General features: G+C 40.3%; 1 protein-coding gene across 1 annotated transcript in view; it reads left to right on the top strand.

The window, feature by feature from the left end:
- The window catches only part of DNAH5 (dynein axonemal heavy chain 5), a gene marked incomplete at its 3' end in the record, with an annotated part of 279,406 nt that overhangs the window by 120,336 nt on the left and 134,585 nt on the right, over window positions 1-24,485 (top strand). The window contains exons 36-41 of the mRNA XM_080703060.1: window positions 11,250-11,428; window positions 12,048-12,235; window positions 12,570-12,764; window positions 16,940-17,074; window positions 18,286-18,393; window positions 21,028-21,181. Of these exons, the coding sequence (XP_080559186.1) occupies window positions 11,250-11,428; window positions 12,048-12,235; window positions 12,570-12,764; window positions 16,940-17,074; window positions 18,286-18,393; window positions 21,028-21,181 (959 nt within the window). The remainder of the gene's footprint in view (window positions 1-11,249; window positions 11,429-12,047; window positions 12,236-12,569; window positions 12,765-16,939; window positions 17,075-18,285; window positions 18,394-21,027; window positions 21,182-24,485) is intronic.

The raw sequence follows: 24,485 nt of genomic DNA, 5'->3' as shown, positions 1-24,485 counted from the left end.
AGAGTCCACACCTTCACCCATACCAGGATCTCTGGAGAATCATCAGTGTCCACATTCTGCGATTTCTCCTATAAAGAAAACCCTCCAACTTCCTTCCCATTTCTGGGCTACCCACAGAACGCTCCCAGAACTCAATGTCTCTCGGCCTAGTTTGACTTGAATTTACTTCACTCAGGATTTCAGTGTTCCTTCTCTGTTGCTCTTAACTAATTCCCACAAATTTAGAAGCTTAAACAACATCCATTTATTACTTTCACACTTCTGCATGACATGTCTCACACGGGGGCACAATCAGGTGTCCACAGGGCTGGATTCCTTCCAGGAGACTCTAGGAGATGCTGTTTCCTTTTTTTTCAGCTTCTTTTTTTTTTTTTTAATTTTATTTTATTGGTGCACTGTATTCATACATCATAGTGGGATACAAACTTTTGTAGACATACATGCACACATCGCCCAGTCAGCCCCCACCCGATCCCCACCCCATTCTCTCCCCATCCCTCCTTCCCATGCTTGGCTTAGTGGTTGACATCTAGTATTATAGCAATTTATCCAAAATTAAAAATGATAATCTCACATAACAGTTTCATTTGTCTGATACCAAGCGTTTGATGATTTAAAGATAGCATTTCAATATTTCTTTTTGCTTTCTTTCTTACTAGAGCATATTTTTTTCTGTTTTTTTAGGTGAAACTATCATATATTTATATATTTATTTTTCAGAAAAAAATCTATCCTAATATGGAGTATGAATTCTAGATACCCAAAACGATCTTGAAAAAGAACAAAGCTAGCAGATATATATTTTTTGATTTCAAACCATATAAAGCTACAATAATTGAAACAGTGTAGTACTGTTCTAAAGGCAGATATATAGACCATTGGAGTTAAATACAAGCCTAGAGCTAAATTCTTCCCTATATTGTCAAGTTATTTTTGACATGGTTTCCACGAACATTTGGTGGTGGAAATAATAATCTTTTAACTAAATATTGTTGAAAAATAATAATTACATGGAAAAGAATAAAATTGGACCTTTACCTAATCCCACATACAAGTATTAACTCAAAATAGATAAAAGACCTAAATATAAATCTTAAGACTATAAACTTTTAGGAGAAAATCTGGGTCATAAAACCTCACAACATTGAAATTGGCAGTGATTTCTTGGATATGATTTCAATGGCACAGGCAACAGAAGAATATACAAACTCCCTAAAAAATAAAAGAAAATATTGTATATCCAAAGACAATGTAAACAGAGTTAAAAGTTACTAATAGAATTGGATAAAATATTTCCAAATGCTATATCTGAAGGTATATTAATATTCCAACTAGAAATTCTAAAAATTAACAACAATAAAGGCAAACAATACAACTTAGAGATAGGTAAAAGACTAACATAAATAATGAATCTCCACAGATAACCAATCTTAGTTGTCTGTTGGATGGAAACTCTTGTTTCTCTGGTTCTGGTGAGTGTTACCTATTTCTTCTTTGTAGTTAATCTCTTTGAGTATTTTCTCTAGCGCTGGTTTTGAAGACATAAATTCCTTCAGTTTCTGTTTGTCATGGAAGCTTCTTATTTCTCCATCTAATTTGATAGAAAGTTTTGCTGGATAGGAAATTTTTGGCTGGAAGTTGTTTTCTTTCAGAGTTTGGAATATGTTACTCCAAGCCCTTCTGGCTCTCATGACTTGGTTTGGGAAGTCTGGAGTGATTCTAATTGGTTTGCCTCTGAATGTCACTTGGCCCTTTGTTTTTGTTGCCTTTAAGATTCTCTGCTTGGCTTCCACATTGGTCATTTTGACAATTATATGGCGTGGGGATCCTCTTCTCCGATCCTGTCTAAAGGGAGTTCTATAAGTTTCCTGGATCTGTGTATCAACCTCTTGCTCTATATTTGGAAAATTTTCTGCTATTACTTCCTTGAAGAGATTGTTGATCCCTTTGGTATCACTTTCTTTTCCCTCCTCTATTCCAATTATTCTTAGGTTAGCTCTCTTAAGATGGGCCCATATTTCTTCAATGTCAGATTCCTGCTGTTGGAAATTTTTTTCTAGATTAGAAACTATGCATTCATTTTTGGATTGCTCATCTTCTAAGAGCGAGATTCTGTTCTCCATGTGGTCTAATCGGTTGTTTGTGCTTTGAATTGAGGCCTTTACTTCATTAATTGCATCCTTTATCTCTTTTTGGCTCTCTCTGAGTTCTTTTCGAAGCACCTCTATTATTTCTACAGTTATTTTCCTGATTTGATTTTCTAGAAATCTCTGATTTTCTGTTTTATCAGGTTCTGATGTTGTGGGGTTGTGCACATTCATTACTCCAGTGTTATTCCTCTTTCCCATGATTTCGGAGGTTTGTGCCTTCTCTGGGTTCTTCCCTTGGGTCACTATGGCTTCACTTAAGGTGCTCTGGATCTCGAGTCTGTATTATCTCAGACCCCACTACTCCTTTACTGTGTTGTATCACAGAGTCTCCGACCCAGGGAGTCGATAGAGGCTGCTTTAAACTATGGGGGGTGCCAGGTTGCACGTTCTCCTATGGTGTGATATCTCTGCCACCACCACTCCCTCACTGGGTCAAGTCCCAGGAGGCACAATACTGCGATTTCTCCTCTGTGGCCCGCAATTTGACTCACTGTTCTTGAGTACGCAGATGTAGCTGTACTGGACTCAGTGAATTCACTGCTGCTGCCGCCGCTGGTGGCAATATGGCGCCTCTGCCACGCCCTCGGCCATGAGGCTGGCGTATTTTTTCTTCTCTGGTTTTGTTTTCCACTCTGAATCCCTGCAGCGTGTGCTGAGCTCAGCCACTGGGAGCTTTAAATGCTGTCTGCGCCGAAAGATCCCGCCTGGCTGTTCCGCAGCGGCTCACCTGGCTTGCTGTAGCCGTCCGTTGAGTTCGCCGCTGCCGCCGGCAGTATGGCGCTGCTGCTGCGTCCTCGGGAGCGTGTGTCTCCTCTGTGGCCCTGAGCTCTGTTCTCAGTCCGCTTTCTCTCTGGAGCCTGGTGGTTTTTTTTTGTTTTTCTGGTGATGGTGTTTTCTGGCTATGAAAGGCGCTCTTTTTGTGGTAATGGAGATTGGTTGTTAGCGGGACTCTTAAGCCCCGCTTTTCTCGGTCGCCATCTTCTGCATGTCTTTTTTCAGCTTCTTGGTAGAATTCTGTTCCTTGTGCTGGTGGAACTCAGATCGCCATTTTCTCTCTGACTGTTAGTGGAGGGCGTTCCAGGGTCTGAAGGCTGCCATGTTGCTCGGCTGATCGCTTCCTTCATCTTGGAAACCAGAAATGGCTGGTGGAGCTCCTCCCAGACTTCTAGCGTCCACTCAGACCCATTAACCTGTCTTCATGTCCCCCTTTAAGGACTCATGGAATCAGGTTGGGTCTGCTGGGGTTATGGTTTGGGACTGGAATGTCTCCCGAGAGCCAGGTGCTGCTGAAGATAAACCATGGGTGAGGTTGTAAGCAGCCAGTGCAGGGATGGGGAAGAGAGGTAATGTTAATCATTATTATTATTTTTCCTGTGACTACTGGTTTTTTATTTGTTTCTTGTGGTACTAGGGATTGAATCCAGAGTCATTCTACCTCTGAGCTATACCTCAATGCTTTTTATTTGTATTTTGAGGCAGGGTCTTGATAAGTTACCATGCTCTGGCCTTAAACCTATGATTCTCTTGTCTCAGCCTCCCAAATACTGGAATTACAAGTATGGGCCACGGTTCACACCCAGCTTGGTTAGCGCTTCTTAAAAATTCTTGTACATACATCCCTTAGCCTTTCCTTTTTCTTTTTAAGCATGTTTTATTTCAGAGTCAGTAATCAAGTTTTCCTTCTTTTTTCCTTTTTTTTAAATTTGTGACACTGGGGATTGAACTCAGTGATATCCCCAATTCTTTATTTTTATTTATTTTTAGACAGGATCTCCCTAAGTTGCCAAGGCTGGCCTCAAATTTGCAATCCTCCTGCCTCAGCCTCCCGAGATGTGTACCAGCAGGCCTGGCTTCCTAAACCAAGTTTTCTACAAAGAAAGTACCTTTCCACATGTGCCATTGTTGAAGTAGGAGGCTTTTGAGGGTCTTAGATCAGTAGGAACCCAAACCACTTGGGGTTCACACTGGTGCTATGAGCACTTGACAGGAGTGATAGCCACAGATTGGTTAAGCTGGGCACTAGTGAGCTCCAGGTCCTGGGGTCGGTTGATGTTTACTTGGCCTTATGGTCACCTTCTACATCTCTGACTCCAGAAGCTGTTGGGCAGCAGGAACCAGGTAAGAGTCTAAGACTAGACATACGCTAATATATTTTTTTGTAAAAAGTTCATAGAGTATGAGGATCCAGAATGAGGCCAGAGTTGGGGATACAAGTGTACGTAGACCCATTGCTGATAACAGAGGGTTTATTGCATTCAATAGGCCTGGGGAAAACTAGAAGCTGTGAACCAGCCACTGAAACGTATACCTCCAAACCCTGTTTATAAAGGTAGACATTTGTGAAAACATCTGAGAGGAGAAGATCCATCATGAAAGCAGAGAAGCCAGGAAGCGAGGCTCACATATGTGTGAAATGCTTTTGGGAGGAGTCTCATAAGTGTGTGGGGCGCTGTGACTGATCCTGGCTTCTCACCTGTGGGTGTTGTGTGGGGCTCTACAGCAGCTGGAATGAAGTCCCGCCTAGAACAGACACAGATGGGTGGCCGGGTCTCCTGCAGGCCTGCCTTCTTTTCATGTCAATAGGATGATTTATTTTAACTAAACAAGTGGCTGCTTTAGTTTAATCCTGGACCCAATGTTCTCAGGTGTGATGAGGTTTAGGGGTAGCAGTGCACCAGCCAGCCTTGGTGGAGATGGACATCTTTCCCTAAGAGGCAGGATGTGCCCCAGGGTCCAGCAGCAGGAGGGCGTGGCTTCCTGCTGTGGCTGGCTCAAGTCTCAGCTGTCCCACTGTAATACCCAGAATGTCTCAGGAGGAGCCCCTTTGCTCAACTGTAAAATGGGCAGGGCACAGAAGCTTCCTAGCGGGGGTCTGTGGAGACTAAGTGAAATGCTGTTAAGGAGAATATACCGTGTCTGTTGTTACAAATGCTGTTCTGAAAGGGTTTGCCAAAGCGTAAGGGGAAACTCAGGCCTTTGAATTTAATCAGAGCGAGAGCAGGTGTCTTCCTGATTTTATACCCAGACCTGCTCTGTAACCAGGCTCCATAGATATTTAGAGTTGAGCCATTTACTGGACGTTTTAGGGAGCCATTTCTTTCTTTCTTTCTTTTTTGTAGTTCTAGGGATTAAACCTAAAGACATTTAACCTTCAAAATACATCCTCAGCCTGATTTTCTTCCTTTTTTTTATTTTTTATTTTTGCGGTATTGGGGATGGAACCCAGGGCATTCTGCCTTTGAGTGACACCCCCAGACCTAATTTTTTATTTTTGATTTTTGAAATAGGGTCTCACTGAATAGTAAGGGGCTTCACTAAGTAGTGGAGGCTATCCTCGAACTAGATCCTCCTGTCTCCGCCTCTGGAATTCTGGGATTACAAGTGTGTGCCACCACGCCCAGCCTGATTTTATTTCTTATTTGGTAACAAGGTCTTGCTAGGTTGCTGAGAGCCTCATTAAGTTGCTAAGGCTGGCTTCAAATCTGTGATCCTCCCATCTCAGCCTCCCAAGTATTGGGATTTCAGGCATGTGTCATCGTGATCAACTCAGGAAGCCATTTCTATTAAAAGAGACCCCAGGAGACCCCTAGGGCAGTGTGCTTACTGCTCACTTACACCCTCAGGCTGGATCGTTGCTTCCCTTTCTTGAAATCTATTTCAAGTTCAGATTCATGCTGTGTGGTTTAGCCATAAGAAAACCAACCCTAAGCCACACAGTTGTGAGCTGTCTCCTTCAACAACACCAGGTGGTGCTGGGAATCAAGTAATCCCATAGCACACACTTTTAGGGTAAACTCTTTCCTTCACAGACGTTTTTTGTATTCTCTCACAAAATCTTGTATTAGTTAATCTTTTTCTTTCAGCTTTCATTTTTTTTTTTAACTGAGGTGAAACTGACATGACATAAAATTACTCATTTAAAATATACAATTCAGTAGCACCTGGTACATTCATAATATATGACCGCCAACCCTACCTAATTACAAGTCACTTTAATCATTCTAAAAAAAATCCTATTTCTTATTTTTTGTGACTGATTAATCTCACTTAGCATAATGTTCTCCAGTTCCATACATTTCCCCATAAATGACGCAATTGTGTTTTTCTTTTCTTTTTTCTCTCTATTTTTTAATTTATATGTGGAACATATTGAAAATTATATACACTTAGACTGTGCTTGGTGCCCTCTCTCCCACACCCCCGGGTTCCCCTTCTCCCCTCCTAACAATGAGTGTCCATGTTAACCATGCTACATTCATACTTTTACACATATTCAGATGTAGCTCCTCCATTAATCAGCTTTCTTCCTCTCCTATCCTTCCATTCTAGCTTTGCAGAGATTTCCCCTCCATCATCTGGAGTATCCTCAATGATCCGTAGTTTGGGCATATTAAAGAAAACATATGTCCCTTCTTTTTCTGTGCTTGGCTGATCTCACTTAACCTAATGTTCACCAGGTAATTCTATCTTCTTGAAAATGACATGATTTTGTTCTTTATAGCTGAGTAGAATTCCATTGTGTGTATTTCCCATAATTTTGCAATCCATTCATCTGTTGATGGAGACCTAGGTTGGTTCCATATTTTGGCTATTACGAATTGTGCTGCTATGAAAACAGGTATGCAGATGTTACTGTAGTTCTCTGACTTCAACCCCTTTGGAAAAATACCCAGGAGTGGTATAGCTGGATCATATGGTGGATCCAGGTGTGTACAGGTCTAGCAGGTGTTTGCAGAGGTAGTATATACAAGATGTGATTATACAGCATGTGTGATTTAGATCCAAGTACATCAGATTCTGATTCTTAGATTCAAAGGGGGATTGATCTGTTTATATAGTTCCCAATCTGTTTCACAGAATTTTATTCTTCATTAAAAATAAATTTAAAATAAGCTTTATTATGTGTATTTGAGGTGTATGACACCATCCAATGGAATACTTATCAATAGTAAAGTGGGTATTACAGTAAAACAAATGAATCTATCAGTTCACATAGTTACTTTCTTTTGGTGACAAGAGCAGCTCAAATCTACTTAATTAACTGTGGTCTCTAATGCAATACAGTTTTATAAATGCTGGCCCTCATGGTGTCCATTCCATCTTGATATTTATTCAAATTGTAAAACTAGCATTTTGTATCCTCTGCCCTGCCTTGCCTCCTTCCCTAGTCCTTGTTCTGCCTAAAATAGGTAACGACTATTTTAGTCTCTGTATGTCTGGCTGCATCTAGACCCTCCCCCACCAGATCTTCCCCATGTGAGACCACGTGGCCTTTACTTGTCTTTCTGTGTCTGGCTTATGTCACTTCATGCAATGTCCATCAGGTCCCTCCCTGTGGTTGCAAAGGACAAGATCTTCAGCTTCTTAAAGACTGAATAGTATTCTATTCTCTAAATATATCACATTATAAAAATCCAGCTTCCTGTTGGCAGACAGCTGGGTCATTTCTTAGCTCTTGTGAATAATGTGATGAATGTGGTGCACATGTTTACGTGGTGGTGGTTTCTTTTTCTGTGGATATTCACCCAGAAGAGGGATTGCTGGGCAATACTGTAGCTCTATTTTTAATCACTTCAGTAAACGCCACAGTGTTTTCTATAATGACAGCACCAGGCAGCATCCTTACCATGTGAGCCAGGATTCTTTTTCTCTATACTCTCATCGTTTGTTATTTCTCATTTTTTGGTTGTAGCCATCTTGAAGGATTCAAGGTGATATTATGTAGTGATTTTAATTTGCATTTCTCTGGTGACTTTGAGTGAATATTGCTCTTTAGATATGAATAGATTTCTAGGAAAAAGTTGCCAAATAAGTTTGACAATGCTATATACTATTTTTTCATACTTAGATAGTTTCAATGACCACTATCAAAAAGCCTGAAAGAATTCAGCAATAGAGAAACCTATTTAACCTTTATAAAAATTTTCAAACTTCTTTGATCGGATTACTTCATCCCTTTTCCTCAACACATCTGAGCATCCATAAAGAAGACAAGTTTGGACTCCCGGGAAGATGGCGACAGAGAAAAGTGGGGCTTATGAGCCCCGCTAACAACCAATCTCTATTACCACAGAATCAGCGCCTTTCATAGCCAGAAAACACCATCAGCAGAGAAACAAAAAATGTAATTACAAGGGACAGAGAAAAAGAGGGCTGGAAAAATGAGACACAGAAAGAAACCAGATATCAGTGCTGTGGCTGGAGCCGCAGTGCGAAGCGGCAGGCGTCATTTTCCCTTGCAGCACCAGACTCCAGAGAGGAGGGAAACTCAGAATGGAGCTCAGAGCCACAGAGGAGATACGCCGGCCTCACGCCTGAGGACGCAGCAGCAGTGCCTTACTGCTGGTGGCAGCGGCGAGCTCACCAGACGGCTACAGACCAATGCACTCAACAGCCCACCAGGCTCCAGAAAGGAGCGGCGGACAGCGAGCCGAGGTGAGCCGCTGTGGATCAGCCGGAAGGAATTCGTCAAATTTCTCGGTGCAGGGAGCATCTAAAGCTCCCAGAGGCTTGGGCTCAGCACACCCTTCAGGGACTCAGAGCAGAGTTCAAAAACAGAAAAGAAATATGCCAGCCTCACGGCTGAGGGCGTGGCAGTGGCGCCATATTGCCAGCAGCAGCAGCAGCAGCGAATTCACTGAGTCCACTACAGTTCCATCTGCGCAATCAACAACAGTGAGTCAAATTGTGGCCCCTAGAGGAGAAATCCCAGTACTGTACTCCCAGGGACTTGACCCAGTGGGGGAGTGGCGGTGGCAGAGATATCACAGCATAGGAGAATGCCCAACCTGGCACCCCCCATGGTCTAAAGCAGCCTCGATTGACTCCCTGGGTCTGAGACTCTGCGATACAACCCAGTAAAGGAGTAGTGGGGACTGAGATACAACAGACTCGAGATCCAGAGCACCTTAAGTGAAGTCGTAGTGACCCAAGGGAAGAACCCAGAGAAGGCACAAACTTCCGAAATCATGGGAAAGAGGAATAATACTGGAGCACTGAATGCCCACAACCCCACAACATCAGAACCTGATAAAACAGAAATCCAGAGATTTCTAGAAGATCAAATCAGAAAATAACTGTAGAAATAATAGAGGTGTTTCGAAAATAATTCAGAGAGAGCCAAAAAGAGATAAAGGATGCAATTAATGAAGTAAAGGCCTCAATTCAAAGTACAAACAACCGATTAGACCACATGGAGAATAGAATCTTGCTCTTAGAAGATGATCATTCAAAAAATGAACGCATAGTTTCTAATTTAGAAAAAAAAAATCCGACAGCAGGAATCTGACATTGAAGAAATATGGGTCCATTTTAAGAGAGCTAACCTAAGAATAATTGGAATAGAGGAGGGAAAAGAAGGTGAAACCAAAGGGATCAACAATCTCTTCAAGGAAGTAATAGCAGAAAATTTTCCAAACATAGAGCAAGAGGTCGATACACAGGTCCAGGAAACTTATAGAACTCCCTTAGACAGGATCGGAGAAGAGGATCCCCACGCCACATAATTGTCAAAATAACCATTGTGGAAGCCAAGCAGAGAATCTTAAAGGCAACAAAAACAAAGGGCCAAGTGACATTCAGAGGCTCCAGACTTCCCAAACCAAGTCATGAGAGCCAGAAGGGCTTGGAGTAACATATTCTAAACTCTGAAAGAAAACAACTTCCAGCCAAAAATTTCCTACCCAGCAAAACTTTTTGTCAAATTACATGGAGAAATAAGAAGCTTCCATGACAAACAGAAACTGAAGGAATTTATGCCTTCAAAACCAGCGCTAGAGAAAATACTCAAAGAGATTAACTACAAAGAAGAAATAGGTAACACACACCAGAACCAGAGAAACAAGATTTTCCATCTAACAGACAACTAAGATTAGTTATCTGTGGAGATTCATTATTTATGTTAGTCTTTTACCTATCTGTAAAGGGTATTGTTTGCCTTTATTGTTGCTAATTTTTAGGATTTCTAGTTGGAATATTAATATACCTTCAGATATAGCAATTGGAAATATTTTATCCCATTCTATTAGTAACTGTTAACTCTGTTTACATTGTCTTTGGATATACAATTTTTTTTTTATTTTTTAGGGATTTGTTTGCCCTTTTGTTGCCTGTGCCATTGAAATCATATCCAAGAAATCACTGCTAATTTCAATGTTGTGAGGTTTTATGACCCAGATTTTCTTCTAAAAGTTTATAGTCTTAAGATTTATATTTAGGTCTTTTATCTATTTTGAGTTAATATTTGTATATGGTGTTAGGTAAGGGTCCAATTTTATTCTTTTTCATTTATTATTATTTTTCAACAATATTTAGTTGAAAGATTATTATTTCCTCCACCAAATGTTCGTGGAAACCTTGTCAAAAATAACTTGACAATATATGGAAGAATTTATCTCTAGGCTTTTATTTAACTCCAGTGGTTTATATATCTGTCTTTAGAACAGTACTACACTGTTTCAATTATTGTAGCTTTATATGGTTTGAAATCAGAAAATATACATCTTCCAGCTTTGTTCTTCTTCGAGAATGTTTTGGATATCTAGTGTCCATATTCCATATCAGGATAGATTTTTTTCTGAAAAATAAATAAATAAATGTATGATAGTTTCACCTAAAAAAAAAAAAAGAAAAAAATATTCTCTGGTAAGAAAGAAAGCAGAAAGAAATATTGAAATATTATCGTTAAGTCATCAAAAGCTTGGTATCAGACAAATGAAACTGTTATGTGAGATTATCATCGTTCATATTGGATAAATTGCTATAATACTAGATGTCAACCACTAAGCCAAGCATGGGAAGGAGGGATGGGGAGGGAACGGGGTGGGGATCGGGTAGGGGCTAACTGGGCGATGTGTGCATGTATATCTACAAAAGTATTATCTTTATACCATTATGATGTATGAATACAGTGCACCAATAAAAAAAAAAACTTAAAAAAAAGAAGACAAGTTTGTTTGTTTTAGGATGTAGTTTTGGAAATGTTCTGCATGGGCAATGGTTCAGATTTTTCAATCGTGTGTGGGTTCACATCTCTGTGATGTCTGAGAGCATCTTCTAGGTGCTGGTGGGATTGGTCTCCTGGTGTTCCTACCTCTGCAGGTGTTATATCACCCTGGCTCAAGCCCTGGGAATGAGCATGGGAGGAGCCCCCGCCGGACCTGCAGGGACAGGCAAGACAGAAACCACCAAAGACATGGGCCGATGTCTTGGGAAATACGTTGTTGTTTTCAACTGTTCAGACCAGATGGATTTCCGAGGACTTGGACGTATATTTAAAGGTGAGGAGTATCGTTTTTATGTGGTAAAAGACTTCAACTAAAGTGAAATATCTTATTCAGATTCATTTTTCAGGGCCCATGGTGTTGCTCAATGGTACAGTGCATGCTTAGAATATATGAGGCCTTGGTTATAGATCAGTATCAATTTTTAGCTTTTTAAGACTGAGTGGAAAATTTCAAATCTCACCGGCATTCTGTGTGGACCAAATTTTAAGAACACTTGTCTATTGCAATGTTTTTTTTTTTCTTTTAGTTTTGGTACTAGAAATTAAACCCAGGAAAGTCTACCTCTGAGCTAAACCCCCAGACCTATTTTTAGTTTTTGTTTTGAAATAGGGTCTTCCTAAGTTGCTGAGGCTAGTCTCGAACCTGCAATCCTCCTGTATCAACTTCCCAAGTACTGGGATTATAATCATGCACCATCATGCTCGGCTGCAATGTTCTTTCACTGATATAGCCATATTTTGAGCTATTTTGGCCATTTGATGTATGATCTATTTGTTCAATTTTATTTTTGAATAAACCTATCTTTGACTCATGTTGGCAGCGGCATAATGTCCTTTCCTTGGCTTCCAAAATGATATACTAATTGGGTTTTCTATTTAATTTCCTTTCTAAGGATTGGCACAGTCTGGATCCTGGGGTTGCTTTGATGAATTTAATCGTATCGATCTACCAGTTCTCTCAGTTGCAGCCCAGCAAATTTCCATTATTCTCACATGTAAAAAGGAGCATAAAAAATCTTTTATTTTTACCGATGGAGATAATGTGACTATGAACCCTGAATTTGGACTTTTTCTAACCATGGTAAGGAACCACAGTAGAAAAGCGGCTGAATGTTGGCCTTCTTATCACCATCTTCATGCCTTTCCCCGGTCAAAGGCCACCTGTTCTCTGTGAATGGATGCTGGGATTGAAATTCTCACACTTGTTTGAAAGCCTTTGGTGTTAAACAAAGCTCATGTTAATAACTCATGACTTGTATGTCTGGGTAAAAGGAGACTGAGACATGCTAATAAGTTCTCTGGCTGCCATCCCTGGTGATTTTGTGTGTTTATAATGAATCTGTTAATTCCATGCTGATGCATGCTTGTTGCCCCTGGTGCATGCCATTCATCCTTGGCTTTTATTTTCTATTTAGAATCCTGGCTATGCTGGGCGGCAGGAACTCCCTGAAAACCTGAAGATTAACTTCCGCTCAGTGGCCATGATGGTCCCCGACCGTCAGATTATCATTAGGGTGAAGTTGGCCAGCTGTGGCTTCATTGACAACGTTGTTCTGGCCCGGAAGTTTTTCACACTCTATAAGCTGTGTGAGGAGCAGCTTTCTAAGCAGGTGAGTCATTCTGAAGGTTTCTCTGGACTGGGACATGTTTCATTTTTATATGAAGTGAAATGTTCTAATTTGAAAAATTATGACTAGAATTGTTGGAAAATCACCTTATTGCTGGGCATGGTGGCAAATGTCTATAATCCCAGTACTTGGGAGGCTGAGACAAGACGATTGAGAGTTCAAGACCAACCCCAGCAACTTAGGCAGACCCTCAGGAACCTAGTGAGTCCCTGTTTCAAAACAAAAACAACAACAAAAAATAAATAAAGGGCTGGGAGTATAGCTGGAAGGAAGAATGCCTCTGGAATCAATTCCTATTGTCACAAAGAAGAAATTGAAAAAAAATAATTTTATTGATACTAAAGTATAGAAGGATATCATTACAAACCCAAGTTTATCTGCATAGTTTTATCAAGAAGTACATTTAAATAAATTAATATTTATAGCATAGAAATGAGGTGAATACAATCCAGATTGATTCAAGAGCCAATGGATTATGGTTATTTAGTATTTGCTATTTATACCACCTGTCCACCCATCATTTCATGTGTTATGTGTTGTTGGTTTTCAGGAACCCCTCAGGCATTTGCTCTTCTCACTTCTAAATCCACTCAAGTATTTGATGAAGCGTTGCTATTATCTGTCTTCTCAGTTGTAACTCTCTTGCTAGTTTCCTCTACAGATGAAGTAGCAGGTTTAGAAATCACAAAGTTTTATAGTTAAGAGGCATGAAATCAATCCTACATTACCTCTGTATTAGTTATCTGTCCCTGCATAACAATCCTATCATAAACTTAGTGACTTAAAACAACACACATTGGTTATCTTTTATTGGTACATTATATTCATACATCATATTGGGGTAAAAAACTTGTGTGTACATACATATACACATCACTGATTCAACCCTACCCAATTCCCACCCCATTCCCTCTCCATCCCTCCTTCCCTTGCTTGGCTTAGTGGTTGACTTCGATATGTTTAAGTACACAAGACAACCTAAAGAAGGAGAAAGGAGGGAGGGGAGAAGGAAAATCTCTAAAATACATTGGTTATTTGAGTGTCTGTGAGTCAGAAGCCAGCTTGCTGGGTCTTTGTGGTGGTGCAATGTCCAACAGTTGACCAGGGCTGCATTTTTATCTGCTGTTTAACTCGGGAACTACCTACTTCCAAGCTCACTCAGGTTGCTGGAAAAATCCTGCTCTTTGAGGCAAACCAAGGGAATCAGTTTTTCACTCATTGTTGGCTTGAGGCCACTTGGGTTCCTGCAGGTTGGGAGAGGTTCCTGCTGTGTGGCATTCGCCATGATGGCCTCTGGCTTTCTTAGAGTCTACAGGGATAAAAAGTTCCATCAAGACGAATGCTTCAACCTTGTGCAGTATGACAACGTCGTCACATATATGCAACCATGTAAACCTGTCATCTCTGCTGGATTCTGTGATTGAGAAACAAATTGCATGTCCTGCTCATTCCCAGGGGTCAGGTTAGAGAAGGTGTGATGGTGGAGGGTGTTAAGCTGCAGCATTCTGGCACATATAAGTAGAAATTCCCAAGAGCATCCTTAAATAGTGACATATTGCAGCAGCATCAGAATCTCACAAGAATAACACCACCTAATGGATATAACCATTCACCTCCTCATTCAGGTTTCTATTGCTAACTTCTGTGAATCTAAATTATTATTTTTAATTATTATCATTATTTGTGGTACTGGGGGAGGAACCCAGGGGCATTCTACCTCTGTGTTACACCTTCAGCCCGATTTTATTCTTTTATTTTGAAACAGGGTCTCATTAAGTTGGGGAGAGGCCTCACTAAATAGCTGAGGCTACCATCCTCCTTTCTCAGCCTCTCAAGTCCTGGGATTACAAGCGTGCACCTGGCTTCCAGGTTATTTTTTATTTATAGCTTCAGTCGAATTAAATTGATTTGAAATTCCTTCCTTGTGGGTGTCGAGCAGCACATGGAGCCCCGAGCCTGGCCATGAGCCTTGCAGGTCTGCCTTGCACCTTGCCGCACACGCTCTTGGTTCTTTCTGCTTTGCACACTCACTCCACACTCATTCTTAGTGTTCCCTGGGGCACAGAAATACTTTATCCATTTTGTTTCTTGCATGTAGAGAATGTTCCACGTTGTGGACTCCTGCTTCTGTCACCAGCGCTTCTTCTCGTGGGCTCCCTCTTCTTCTCCACCCCTTAAAGCCGCCGTCACAGAGTCACCGTGTGTGTAGTGACCAGGGTCGCTGTGCACAAAGCAGCCCCCAGTGAGGAGCGTTCTGGGAACCTCCCTTCACAACCACACATTTCACGCAGGGGCCAATTCTAGCAGCAAGTTTTTCTAATTTTGCCCCTCAGCACTTTCAAGTCATTGCTGCCCTTGTGCGAGGTTCTTTATATTTATGTTTTATGGTCTTAGAATTTAAATTTCTTGAAGACAAGACCTCCCCTCAAATGTTCTCGTGTGCGCTGCTCTTTATGACTGCTACTACTACTACTACTACACTCCTCCCAACTACCGTGATATTTGTTAGTCCATAGGTATGTTTTTTTTTACTGTTGAGAAAATATATAGTATTATATTTAGCATGGTGGTGCACACCTATAATCCCAGGACACATTTGAATGACGCAGGAGGAATGCAGGTTCAAGTCTAGCCTCAGCAATTTAGCAAGACTCTCAACAACTTAGCAAGATTGTTTTAAAATAAAAAAAAAAATAAAAGGGCTGGGAGTATAGCTCAGAGGTAAAAGGCTCCTGGCTTTAATTCTGAGTGCCCCCCCCAAAAAACCCCAAAAACTACCATTTTTTTTTTTGCGGTACTGGGGATGGAACCCAGGAGCATTCTATCTCTGAGCAACACCTTCAGCCCTATTTCTTATTCCTTATTTTGAAACAGGGTCTCACTGAGTTGGAAAGGGCCTCACTAAGTAGCTGAGGCTGTCTGTGAACTATGATCCAGCCTCCAAAATGCTAGGATTACAAGCATGCACCACTACGCCCACCTAAAAATTACCATCTTAAAGATTGTTAAGTATATTGTTCTGTAGTGTTAACTATATTCACAATTATGTGAAACAGATCTCTAGAACTTTCTATCTTGAAAAACTGAAACTCTAGACCTACTAAACAACTTCTTTCTTTCCCTTCCCAGTATCCAGGCCCTGGTACTCAACATCTACTCTCCGTTTCTACAAATTTGACTAGATCTCTTATTTAAACAATATCATGTAATATATGTCCTTTTGTGACTGATGTATTTTCACTTACAGCATCCTCAAGGTTCATGTTCTTTCTTTTTATGGCTATCTAATGTTCCATCATATGTATATGCCACCGCATTTTGCTTACCCATCTATGTCTGATGGGCATTTGGATTGCTTCCATCTTTTGACTGTTGTGCATAGGGCTACCGTGAACATGGGTGAGCAAGTATCTCTTTAAGGCCATCAAATATGGTCTCAAAGACCAACTACCTCTTCTGATATAGGGGCTTTTGAAGTAGAATTGCTGAGTCTCATGGTAGTTGTATTTTTAATTTTGGGAAGCACTGACATACTGTTGTACACAGTGATTGGAGAATTGGATTTTAGTTGCTCACTATATATGCTGGAATTAGGCATGGTTGGACTTCTATTCCAAACACCAAGGACAGTGCTGGGGGGTTGGGCTTTCTGTTTCATCCTAAATCTTCTTCCTCTAGGTAGCCTGAGGTGTGGCTTCTTTTCTTCCTCCTTAGTAGTTCTTCTTGTTTATTAGTAAAATGATGTGTGTGTGGTGGTGGGGTATGGTCATACCATGATATAGTCCCAGCTTAATTCTGGTTCTGATATTTAACTTTAAATATATGAATTTTCTGACACATGATTGATTAAGGAGAGGTTCAAGGGGACATCTGTACTCCAAGAAGAAATGTGTCCCTTTTATCCCTGTCTAGATAAACCTCTTGGTTCTGATCTTAGAGCTTAAGCTAATCCTGGCACATGGGAAGCACATGTGGGCTATTTTTTATTTGCTCAAAAAGTACATCAATAAAAAAATTTGTTCCTCTACTGTTTATATGAAACCTTTAAAGGGAAATCAGCACCTATTAATTACTATAAATATGTCTTCTGTAAAATTCATATAGTTTCCATAGGTAGGTGAATATTGGAAATAAACCCAGTGTCTTAAACTCTTCAGGTACATTATGATTTTGGCTTGCGTAACATTCTGTCAGTTCTGCGGACTTTGGGGGCGGCAAAGAGAGCCAACCCGTTGGATACAGAATCCACGATCGTCATGCGTGTACTACGAGACATGAATCTTTCCAAACTGGTAAGGTTCACAGATGGAAATGTTCCACCTGCTTAAATATCAGTTCCACTAATTAAGCACAAATGAGATTTGGAAATATTTATTTAAAATGCTAATTTTAAATGCCTGATTGTCACATAAAGTGCTGAAGAGCATGGCTTTAAGCTATATTTTTCCAGAAGTTCTTTTTATAATGACTCCTATCTAGCCTAAAATATGTCTGTCTCAATAGAATTGAAATAGACTTTATTTTTTATTTTTTTATTTTTTGTGGTACTGGAGATGAAACCCAGGCCTTCTACTTCAGGGCTATACTCTCAGACATAGTTTATATTTTATTTGGAAACAGGTTCTCACTAAGTTGCTGAGAGCCTCACTAAATAGCTGAGGTTGGCTTTGAACCTGTGTGATCCTCCTGTCTCAGTCTCCCAAGTGCTGGGATTAAAAGTATGCGCCACCACGCCCAGCTAGACTTAAAAAAAATTCACATATAAAGGCTCCAGATGCCGCAAATCATTTTTTGGGGGTGTTATAGACTAAAATCTTGCCTTCTTTGAAACCTTTAAAATCTGGTATAAAATTGCATTGAATTTTAAATGTGTGATTTTATTCTCTTATATTAAATACTGATAATCAATGTCCAATGTTAGTGGAACTTTATATAGGATGACAAAATGACATTTTAATTTCAAAATGTAAGCAGATGACCAAATTCCAATTTTGAATTTTCTATTAACTCTAATTTAAAAATCCTTTTAAATTTAAATTAGGAATTATAGACAACAGAGAATTCCCTAAACTAGGTAATTTATGAGAAGGTTGTCCTATTTGATTTCTTTGTTATCTCACCTTTAAAAATTCTTTAAATTTATGAGAAATATAAGGATAATGTTACTTAAGTTTGAGGGTTACACTGATATAACCTGGACTGTTGGGCTAAAACAGTTGGTTTATTTGATTTATTTATTTATTTATTTATTTATTTAGGTACTAGGGATTGAACCCAGAGGCATTTTACCTCCGAGTTACAACCCCAGCCCTATTTTTTATTCTTTATTTTGAAACAGGGCCTCACTACGAAGCTGAGGCTGGCCGTGAACTTGGGATCCTCCTGTCTCCTCAGCCTCCCAAGTACTGGGATTACAAGCGTGAACCATCACATCTGGCTCAGCTGGCTTATTTGTGTATTGCTGTGTTGATGGTAAATCAGTTGTTTTCCTTTTCTTTTCTAGATTGATGAGGACGAGCCTTTATTTTTGAGTTTGATTGAAGATCTCTTCCCTAACATTCTTCTGGACAAGGCAGGTTACCCTGAACTGGAAACGGCAATCAGTAGACAGGTAAAGTGTGTCACAGGGATCGAGTGATGGGGTCCTAACATTGGCCTCTCACAACAACAGGGCCGTGGGTGCTGTTTTATTTTTTTATTTTTTATAATTTTGCGGTACTGGGAATACAACCTAGGGGCATTCTACCTTTAAGCTAAACCTCAGCCCTATTTTATATTTTTCATTTTGAAACAGGGACTGAGTTGCAAAGGGTCTTACTAAATAGCTGAGGCTGTCTGCAAACCCAGATCCTCCAGTCTCAGCCTCCTCAATGCTGGGATTACAAGTGTGCTCTCCCATGCCCCGCCCGGCTGCAGGTGCTGTTTTAGACAGGTCATGGCACACTGCTGGTAGAGCGCCTCTCATGGGGCTTCTGCCGTGGAACATGCACGTGTCCATTTAGCCCTGTGTGATTCACTCCAGGCTGAGAAATGAAATGTGCCTGCTCAGCAGGGGCCACATGGGGCTGGTGGCTTGCTCCCGTGACTTGGCTCTGTAGATGGTTGGCATTTGCCACATTGCTTTGGTCTCCCGATTCTGCCTTGGAGTGTGGTCTGCAGCCATCCTATGCAGCTTCTCAGCTATGGTCCTTCCTCCCAGCACTTGCGATCTGTTTCTGAGGCTCTGGGCTTGGAGGGACCCCTGCACTAGGTGTATTACTAAATGTCTGGGTTTTCCATCTAGTTGACGCAGTTCAATTTTTTATATACTTTTCTTGGAAACAAACCATATAAACCTCGTGCATCAATTTCCTTTCCAATGAAGAAGGGATTAGGAAAACAATTTTTTTTTGTAGAAATGGTGATTAGTTTATATTTATGTAACACATTTTAGTTCCCTGAAAATATTTGCCAAATGTAGTAGTATGGAATATATATTTTGCCTTAAAAATTAGTCTATGAAAGTCTGAATTTCCTGATCAAAGAAGAGCAGACTTTATTCTGCATATAGTTTTCTCATCATTTGGCTAAATCTGTAGCATTACCTAAAAGGCTAAGTATGAAGTAATTTATAAGATGACACATTATTTGAAGTACATGAAGAGCAAATACACAGCATAAATGGTGCCTGATTATTATCCAAGATTATTTAAGAAAAATTAAAATCATCATTCGCAGGGAATCCAAGCACAGCATGATACTAAGGTGCATGATTCTGGGCAATGAACATTTTTGGGTCAAAACCCAACCTCATAACTCTAAGTTTACATCTGGAGCAAATTGCTTAGTAACCTTGTGCCTCAATTTCCTTTTCTGGTCAACAAAGATATGAGTAACACTAATCTCGTAATTTTATTTTACAGATTAATTTTAGAATACTGTTTGACATAAAGTAACTTCTATAGTCTGTGTATTCAGTAGACAGAAACCAGAACTATGCAGACGCAGTCACGATAGAAACTACAAAGACAGCTTCCAGTTTATATGGAATGTCTTTTTTTTCTTTCTGGCAGTGCTGGGGATTAAACCCAGGGACATTCTAGCTCTGAGCTACACTCTCAGACCTATATACTTTTTATTCTTTATTTTGAAACAAGGGCTTATTAAATAGCAGAGGGCCCTTTTAAGCAGCTGAGTCTGGCTTCAAACCTGTCATTCTCTTGACTTCGCTACCTGAGTTCTGGGATGACAAGCATGCACCATCATGCCCAGCTATATGAAATTTCAATCGACATGGCTTCTTACAAATGTTTCTAATTATAAGTTTTGTCCTTTAAACATGCAAATCTGGGTGTTGTCACACTCACCTGTAATCCTAGTACTTGGGAGGCTGAGACAGGAGGATTGCATGTTTGTGGATAGTCTTGGCCACATAGTGAGTCTCAGCAACTTAGTGAGATTTTCTTTTAAAAAAAAAAGTAAACACTCAAAATACATTTTTCTATTAGAATCTTTATTCTTATGTTGCTCTTTGGATGTACATTCAATAAAAACATTAATATAAATGTTATAAAACCCCAAAAGAAATACAGATGTTTCTATTAGCTTGGGATGATATTTTGATTATGTCCAGCATGTTTTGAAATATGTTTGAAATATGTTTCAGTCACCGTTCTCATGTCTGTGACCTAAGCACCTGACACATAGCACTTTAGAAGAAGGAAGATGTTTTTGCTTACAGGCAGGTCTAGAGATTTGATTATATATATATATAATGTTTATACCAGCTGTCAAGCAGGAGCCAGGGCTACGGGTCCTTAGGACATGATGTCAGGGAACAGGGGAAGCAAGGGACATATACGGTCCCCAAGCCACACTCCCAGGGACCCCCCTCCAGCCATGTCCTGCCCTCAGAGGCCACACCACAGAGCCCCACTTCTGAGCATGAGGTCTGAGGGGCACTTTCATAACTTACTATTTTCTGTGCAATAGATTTTTATTGTGATTTTATACATGGTGTCAAATTGATTGTTTAAAACCCTTTGATGTGTGAAGTCCAATGGCAATACATATGTTCACACTGTTGAGTCTGAATTATCTACCATCTCTATTTAGAACTTTTTTAATCTTCCCACATGATAACTCTGCCCATTGAACTCTACGCCCCATTTCTTCTCCCTCATACCATCCCCGTGTGTTTTTAAAGGACATGGGGTGACCTCAGTCATTGCGAATGTTGTCTAATGTGGGGGTTTTGTTGTTTCAGGTTGAACAAGCTGGCTTAATCAACCACCCCTCTTGGAAGCTGAAAGTTATCCAGCTGTTCGAGACGCAGAGGGTGAGGCATGGAATGATGACCCTGGGGCCTAGTGGAGCAGGAAAGACGACCTGCGTCCACACCTTGATGAAGGCCATGACAGGTACCGCAGCCAATTCCATCACATATTAACTCTGTGGGGCACAAGTATGCTTTTATAGGAGGCAGTGCTGCTTTACTGATTACTGGGTACATTTATAAGATAGCGCGTCACACTAATGACTAGAGAGAAGACATTTTAAGTGACGTTTTCATTCTCATATGCTACATTTGCATGTTATGCCACATAGCTTTAGATGATCTTGAGGGGTGACTATTATTATCACCATTTTGTACAAAAGTTTAGGCTTAAATTTAGAAATGGCCACAGTCACAAAAATGGTAAGTAATGAGACTCTAAGGGCCCACTAACAAAAATCCAGACCTTTTTCCAGGATACCATGGCACTTCTCAATAAAGACAAAAGACATGATAGATAAATCCCAATAAATTAAAAATAATTACAATTTCAACTCTTAAATCCTATGTATTTATGTTATCTTCTATTTCATCGGTCTATGAGTCTATTTTTATGCCAAATACCATGCTATTTTTATTACCATATTTCTGTAATGTAATTTGAAATCAGATATTAAGATGCTGCCAGCATGGTTCTTATTGCTTATAATTATTTTGGCTATTATGAGTCTTTTAATCTTCCATATTAATTCTTAGGAATTTTGAGATTGTTTTCCTAGTTCTGCAAAGAAAGACATTTGTATTTTGCTAGGGACTGCATTACATCTGTAGGTTTCTTTTGGTCTCATGGGAATTTTGACAATATTTGTTTTGTTTATCTTAGAACATGGGAGGGCTTTCCATCTTCTAAGGGCCTCTTCGATTTCTTTCTTTAGTGTTTTATAGTTTTCACTGTAGCGCTCTTTTACTTCCTTGGTTAGATTTATTCCTAAGTAAGATGTGGTACACACATACAATGGAGTTTTGCTCAGTCATAAAGAAAAACATAATTAGATCATTTGCAGGAAAGTGGCCGGAACTAGAGCACATAATGCCGCTGAACGTGACCAGCCATCTCAGCAGGTCAGAGCTCCTGTCTCCTGTGTTTTCTGTCATATGGAGAAGCTAGAGAAAAAAATAGGACGGGAAGGGGGATTTATGAAAATGAAGAGAGAGACCATTTGAGTTGGGAATGAGGATCAGAAGAGGGGAAAGGGGAAGGAAAAAATGAGGCTAGAGGAAGAATCAAGATGAAATAATATGTTCATGCACAAATGTATCACCACTGATCACACTAACATGTATGGGAGGGGAGGAGGGGAGAGGGAGGGGTGGAGGGAATGTATCAAGAGATTTCTTGTGCAGACATAAATATATTCACTTTGAATCTCAACTATGATGAGTAATTACTATGCACCAATAAAAATAAAAAAATGTGTTGATGATCATCTGAATCATAATCTAGCCTCCACTTGGGATCAGATATTTCTCTAGTGACATTAAACAAATGTCTTCTGTTCCCAGGTGTCACTGAGCCTTACAGCTAAGTTCCTTAGCCTAGGTTACAGATGGTGCCATATTCATGATTATCCTTACCTTCTCTGGTTTTCCTTGGACATTGTGATTCTTTCTAAATATGTTGGCAGCCTTTAGTTATAGCTGAACCGAGTTCCCAAATTTTACAGAACTTTGGCAGTTGGAATGCAACACACATTGTCCCACAGGGAAAAGATTTCTTGTCAGCTCACGAAGCCCCAGCGCATTGAGAATAGCACAGCTCTGGGACACTGTGGGTGGTTGCTGGAGATTGCAACTGTTTACTTTATGGGCCTGCGTGGGTTTGATGTAATCTCAGTTCTCTTAGTTAGTGGATGATGGGAATTCCATGCATTTGAGCTCTGCCAGAATGTCCTCAGAGACAGACCTAGCCAGCACTTACCTACACCATGACTGAGAATTCACAGCTGCAGGGCTTATCATATGGCTTTTCATGGATGCTTTACAGATTCTGTTTGGGGGTTTTTATATGCTTTTAAATGATTGTGTGCTTTCCTTGCAAATTACACTCAATATTTTTGTTGAAGTTGTGAAACTGTCCTCTGTAAAGAATAAACTATCAATGCACCTGGTACAATGACTTGAACAAAAATGGAAAGAATTAACATTAAACAATATGTGTACACTATGTATAGCATGTATAAATTATGCTGCCCATATGACAGCACTGAATTTGGAGAGGCTCCTTGCCAAGATGAATTAATCATTAGATTATTGGCTGTTTATTAACTTACTTGTGGTTTTTACATATGGTAAACGTGTTAAGTTACACATTGCTTCTTGCTGAAAACTTTAGTTATCTAAAAGAGAAGGTAATTGGGTTGAGTGTCTACTGAAGAATCACAACACCTGTGTATGTGTTTCGTGATTCATCATGTGTTTATACTCATCAAATGTTTTTAATATATTGTACTTTGAAGTTCTGAAAACTTCTCTATTAAAACACAGGACAACAGGTATGGAAAAGCATGATTGTGTCTTTAAGGGATTTACAGTGTAGCCATAGCAACGGATGTGGACACATAATTATAACTCACATGGAATATCTGTGGGGAAGAGAATTTTGCTGTGAGTAGAGGCACAGGAGATCAGAAAGTTCTCTAAGGATGTGCAGAAGGTCTTAGGAGACAGGTGCTCTTTATCTGAAGCTTGAGGGTTGAGTAGTGGGTGGATGAAAGGCATTCTTAGCAGAAAGAACCTGTGCAGGTTAAACAGACTCGGGGGAGCATACTACATCTGGAGAAGGGCTTTGGCTTGGGTGAAAGGCAGTTTGTTTGTGGGGTGTGAGTGGGGAACTGCAGCTGGATATGGAGGTATAGCAGCCATTACTGGCATCCAGTGCCACGCTTTTTGGGTCCTCCCGGCTATAGAGGAGGCTGTGTTGGACAGCTCCTGTCAGCCCCACACCAGTGCTAACAGTGTCTCCCCGTCTTTACTCTTAGAATTGGTTCAGCCTAAAAGTTAGGGTTGGGTGGGAATTGATGCTCCCAAGGTACAGATACTCTCAACCAATGGGAAAGAAGAGTCAGTGGCAAATGTCCCAGAGGGAAATTTATAATTGATAAGTTCAGCAATGCATCTAATTTTGTGGGGGGCATCCTTTCCTTTCCTCAGTCTCAGTCTCTTTATCCCTTCATTTCAAATTTGCAGGCTCGAAGTCCTTGTTTCAGGTTCTGCTTCCAGGAGAGTCCAAATTAGTGCAGTAGGTGTGGCTTGGGGAGTGGTGTACGTCACATTAAGTACCTGTATTCTGTAGGAGAAGGGAAGCCACCCATATGGGTAGTGGCCTGATCACCAGGTGTGTAGAAGACCATCTGGTGGCCACAGAGAGGACAGATTAGGGGCAAGAGGTA

Source organism: Muscardinus avellanarius (assembly GCF_963383645.1).
Source record: "Muscardinus avellanarius genome assembly, chromosome: 1".
Taxonomy (NCBI): domain Eukaryota; kingdom Metazoa; phylum Chordata; class Mammalia; order Rodentia; family Gliridae; genus Muscardinus; species Muscardinus avellanarius.
The sequence above is the reverse complement of the archived record's forward strand: the minus strand, read 5'-3'. Positions and strand labels throughout refer to the sequence as shown.